The 5380-nt window shown below is 54.6% G+C and overlaps 1 protein-coding gene across 1 annotated transcript; it reads right to left on the bottom strand.

Annotated features, from left to right (window-relative positions):
• Positions 1-1169: 1169 nt before the first annotated feature.
• LOC103757926 (zona pellucida sperm-binding protein 3) lies at positions 1170-4386 on the bottom strand. Its single transcript, XM_008924118.2, has 9 exons — positions 3985-4386; positions 3289-3407; positions 3103-3206; positions 2756-2933; positions 2562-2682; positions 2357-2448; positions 2142-2287; positions 1513-1632; positions 1170-1300 (listed from the first exon to the last, which is right to left on the bottom strand). Exons 1-9 carry the CDS (start codon positions 4384-4386, stop codon positions 1170-1172), a joined length of 1413 nt encoding a protein of 470 aa, XP_008922366.2.
• Positions 4387-5380: the final 994 nt, after the last annotated feature.

Below are 5380 nucleotides of genomic sequence, written 5' to 3'. Positions count from 1 at the left end.
AAGGAGCCCAATATCCTTGCTGTGCTCACCACAGAGCACAGGGTCCCACACCACATAAACCAGGGCATTAATTGCCCCAGTGCAGATTTCTGATCTTGAAACCAGGCAGCACCTCAAAGCACACAGTGCCGTGGGATAACAAACTCCTGCAGCCTCCAGCTGGAACTGGATACAGGGACACAAACACTTGAGAAATATCCGTGTTCCTCAAGCTTTGAGGAGTGCAGATGCTGTTTGACTCACCACATCAGGAGCTGAGACACCAAGAGCTCACACCCAGCTTGAACCCCACCACAGAGAAGATGCTTTCAGTGGCCTAAGCCAAGATTTTGGGACAAGCCTGTGCTGTTTGGGAGGGGAAGCCAAAGAGCACAGAGCAATTTAATACAGCTTTAAGGCCTGTCTGGTGCATGTTGCCTCAATTTCAGTGCAATGAGGACTCCCATGCCCTATAGCTCAGCTCCACTAGCACAGCAGGAAGAGTCCCCAAGGGTGCTACAAGGAGAGGTGATGATAATCCAGGCAAATCTACCAGCTGAGGGCTTCCCCTCCTTTATATTTAGAAAAATATAGAACAATGTAGAGCTGGTGGACCAGTAGCTTTCCCTATCTGTCCCTTTTTTCTTATAGTGTCCCCATTTCCACCTTCCCATCCAGCCACTGCTCTCTGCTCTCCCTACAGCTGAGGCCACACTAAACAGGAGCATCTTGAGCCTTTTCCCATCCCCAACACCAGTTTTTTTACCAGTTCTCCCAGCAGCAGAAGCCATACTCAGCCCAGAGTTAGAACTGCCACTGTGCCCTTTGGGAGAGGTTGCAGCCTGGATGAGGAGTCACTAGCTCACACCAACAAGCCTGTTCTCACACCCTCCAGCAACATCCCTGCTAAGGAGGAGCAAATAGGACTTCTGGAGTCAGGAAACCATTCAGCACCTCTAAGCACCATCAATTCTTCCCTCATCCACCTGAAAACAGGAGCCATACCTTGTTTGCAGCCAGTGTTCAGGTTTCTTTGCCAAGGACACAACATCCAGGGAGCCTCCACGTTTGGGGAGTCACATCCAAGCACACCAAAGGCTGCCTGGCATCCCCCTCTTTCCGCTGAGGAGGGACAGAAATGTTTCACACAAGGAGAGGGCAGAAATGTTTCCTTTTATTAGGGATGGAGGTTACAATGACATCCCAAGAGGGCAGGGACATTTCCTGCACACAAGAAACAGTCCCAGAGCTGTGAGGCTCAACAGAGTGGCTGTTGTGAGCACAGCAACTTGGACCACCATGGGAAGTCCTCCAGCAGCACCTGGGGGAGACAAGAGACACTTACTACACATCAAATGGCTTCCCATCATCTGCCAGTGGGTGAACTTGCTGGAGTTCCCCAAACTGTCTCTTGGTGGTTATACTAGAAAGTCTCTCCAGGTGTGAAATCATGGGGGATTCATGACTAGAACCTGGAGTCACCTTCAGTTGAGACCTGATTGACAATCAAACAGAAAAACCCCACACACATACCCTGCGGGGTCTTCCCTGCTGGTCCAAAACCTCCAGAGGAACTCCATAATCCCTGAGCTGAGTCAAGGATTAACAGTGGCCCAACTGAGACTTCAGCTTCTGTCACCCTTGAGGGACCACCTAAAAAAACAAACAAGCAAGTTCACAGGGGAGGTAATTCCTGCTCACTCTGGATTTTAGGAGCAACAGAAGGATGGACCCTGCAAGAGCAGCTTTCCTTTTAAACATAAGGACACAGATGCAGTTACTTAGAATAAAGTCATACAACCCCAGAGTGGCCTGGGTTGGAAGGGACCTTTAAGCCCACCTCATTTCCCCCCCACCACAGGCAGGGACACCTTCCACTAACCCAGGTTGCTTCAAGCTCCATCCAACCTGGTCTCCAACACTTCCAGGGATGGAGCAGCCACAGCTTCTCTGGCCAACCTGTGCCAGGGTCTCACCACCCTCCCAGCCAAGAACTTCCCTGTATCCAACCCAAATTCTCCCTCTTTCAGTTTGAAAGTACTTGCCAAAGGACTCTGGAGAAGAGCTGGGTTTGTCCTGGAACTAAAGATGTTACAGCATGTTGGCTGTCCCAGCCTAGAGGGTCACCCAGCCCTGGGGGCACATTTTAGACACAGCCCTACCTTGCTCAGAAGGGACATCTCTCCTCAAGCGCCTCCCCGGCCATCTGGCAGGAGGGTTGGTTCTCCGGGAGTGTCCTCCATGCAACTGGCAGTTGCCGGTCTCACAGCAGCTGCAGATGTCTCCAGTGCCCTCCACAGGTGCCCAACTGAAACAGAATTATCTGTAAAGCCTCTCCTCCAGGCTGGTTCCCTCCCTGCGAGCACCAGCTACTCACAGGCTGCTGGCTTTGTTGAAGGAACAGGCTTTGTTCCATGGATCTGGGGCTTGGTCAGCTGGGGAGACCCTCAGGTGGCAAGTGATGTAGATCTGGAAGGGAAATTAAAACTAGTTAGCCTTGGATGCTGATTTTTTTTTTTTTATACAAACAGAGCAGCACATCTGAAACACCCCGGGGAGGAGGGGTTGCCACAACATCTCACCAGGCTCCTGTCATCTCCTGCAAACTTGAACGCGTCGACCACAAACTGCAGCGTTTCCTGCCTCGGCCTCGGGGAGATGAAGGCTGAAGCGGTGTCATCTGCTCTCCCATCCACCAAGCACCTGGGCAAGGGTCAGGAGTCAGGGACACGCCAGCCAGCTCAGCAGTACCACCCTGAACACGGCCCCCCCTTACCCGCTGAGGTCAATGAAGGCGTATCGGGGGGAGGAATTCCTGTCGGGGCTCAGAGTGGCAACACAGTCGTCCACAAAGAGCCTCAGAGGGACATGGCCCTCAGAAGCCACGTCAGCCTGGAGGTGCAGGCTCTCCCCCAGCTGGAAGCCATTGGAGAGCCTCTCTGCGCTCCAGTCATCTGGAAGGGAGATCCAAGGGCACGGGTCACTCGGGAGAGCAGCACGTTGCCCTCCCCAGCACAGGGACTTCTCAACTGTGCAGCATTGTGGGCTTCACTTCAGCCCAGATTATAGCTGTGAGCAAGAGCAGAGAGGACGAGGAAATGGGGCTGCCAGGTCTGCACCCACCATCCATGAGGCGCAGGGAGAACATCAGCCTCTCCTCAGCCGACAGCGTGGAGCGGAAGGGAACCCACGTGGGCCGGACAGCACTGCTGCTCACATTGCTCCTCCTGAACGGGGGAGATCTGCATTAACAGCCATGCCACCATCACCTGAGGTCCATGGGGGCAGAGGCACAGCCCCTACACTCACCTGGGATAGTGACACTCAATAGGAACCACCACCGGGTTGGTCCTTACAATGACCAGGTTGCCAGAAGGAGTAGGTTTGTAGGACAAGCTTGTTTTGTAGATCAGGGAGTCTGGGGTCATCTGGAAGGAAGATTTGAGAGAGATGAGAAGACAGGAAAACAAACTATTTTCTATAAGCTCAGCACCACCACAGACCCAGCACTGACTGCCAGAACACATAGGCCACAGCTGTAAAGGCACAGGCTGTGCTCCACATCCCCAAATTCAGTGCCTATAGGGCACCACGAGGCTTTGTATTGGCATTCCAACAAGGGGCCAGCCTTGAAGGAGGTCAAGGAGCCTTGAGGACTTCAGAACTCCAAGCACCCACTCTCCCATGTGTTCATGCATCCAGTTGAGTCCAAGTCACAAACACTACAAGTCTCTCTTGCTGTTGGGTGTAGGCTTGAGGATGGCACCCATACTCCGAAAACTACCTTTGCCATGGCCACACCACCCCTCACTGCTGCAACCAAATCAGCCTCTCTTCACCCCAAACCCTTTACCAGGCCACTTCCAGGACCAAGAGCTTCTCAGGGGTGAACCAGGCAGCACATTGCTCTCCACAGCACTTCCCATTTACCCACCCAGTGCTGGTCAGAGCCCAGAGAAGGTCCATCCCTACTCAGCAGCCCCTCACCCCAGCACCCCCCCTCACCTGCAGGGTACTGCCACACTCGTGCAGCCCAGCCACAAAAGTCACAGTGCTCTCAGCAGGATTCTGGGGCAGGGGCAGGCAGGAGGCTGACCCCAGGCTCAGATCCGCAGCCCTGACCAGGCGCCCGGTGCCAAAAAGGTCCCTGTGCACTGTGACCACCAGCTGTGCCTCCTGGCACTGCACGGCCACAGGGTGCAGCGGGGCCATGGCCTGGAGCTGGGACAGGTCCACCCATGCCCAGGGCTGGGAGAAGGAAGGCACACGGGGCCGGCTCCAGGAGGAGTCACCCCGGACCCTCAGGACCCCCGAGTCCCTCTGAGGGAACCCCCAGGGGCTGTAGGATGCTGCTTCAGCCAGCACCCAGCAGAACAGAGCAACAGCCAGGCTGCCTGCAGGCCCCATCCTGACTCCAGAAAAACCAGCTCATGGAGGAGGTGCTGCCCAGGACCCTTTTATACCAGCACTCCCAGCAGCCCAGCCCAGCCCAGACAGGGCACACCTGGGGGCTGTCAGTGGGACCCCGCCCAGCAAGGAGCAGGACAATGGGATCCAGCTGCGACCATCCCTCCCTCTCAGGGCACAGGGGGTGATTTTCCTGACCTGCACTTGGGAATTACCCCTGAGCAGTTTGTCCCATGTCTTGCCTGTTTGGGGTGGCATCAGCCACAGGCCACAGGTCCCTTGCACCTCTGTGTCCTTCTCACTCTGTGAGATGGAGCCAATTTTGACCAACATGGCCAAGGCCCAGCAAGGCTCCCACAAACATTTCTCCCCCAGTCTCCCCCACATGATCAGCATCAGCAATTCCCCAGAATCCACATGGTGAAGCACCCCTGGAGGTGGCACATTCAGAAATGGAGAGAAGAACAGCAAAACCCACCTGGGCTGTGGCCCGTGGCATCTGCAATCTGTCCGTGCCCGATTTCACAGGAATCTGCGCCGGGTAATTGTGTTTGGAGTAATGAAGGCATCATAACCGGCTCATTTGCATAGAAAGCAGAGGTACAAAAGGCGATCTTCCCATAATAGCAGCTGATAAGTGAATGGCAGGCATAATCAAGAGATTAATTGGCCCTCGTGTGTTAATTATGCTAATTGGCACAGCTGCTCGTGTGTACAGTAGGATGACTAATGGCTCTACACCTCCGAGCTGGATGGAGGGTCACTCAGAGCAGTTTGCTGTGGGGGCAGGGCCCAGCAAGGGGGGTCCCCTTGCCACGGGGGGATGCCCTGAGCACACCCACTCCTCAACAGCGTGGATGAACTAGCTGGGAGGGATACTTTAGCCTTAAGGTTTGTGTTCCTGGTGTGTTTCTAATGGTGCTTTACATGAGTGCCCAGGGAAACACGGGGTTTATTGGCTGCAGCATCTTCCTCCCGGGCTGACAGGACCTTT

Source organism: Manacus vitellinus, unplaced genomic scaffold (genome assembly GCF_001715985.3).
Source record: "Manacus vitellinus isolate BGI_N305 unplaced genomic scaffold, ASM171598v3 scaffold_16_pilon, whole genome shotgun sequence".
In the NCBI taxonomy this organism is placed as follows: Eukaryota; Metazoa; Chordata; class Aves; order Passeriformes; family Pipridae; genus Manacus; species Manacus vitellinus.
This window is presented reverse-complemented; position numbering and strand designations above follow the sequence as displayed.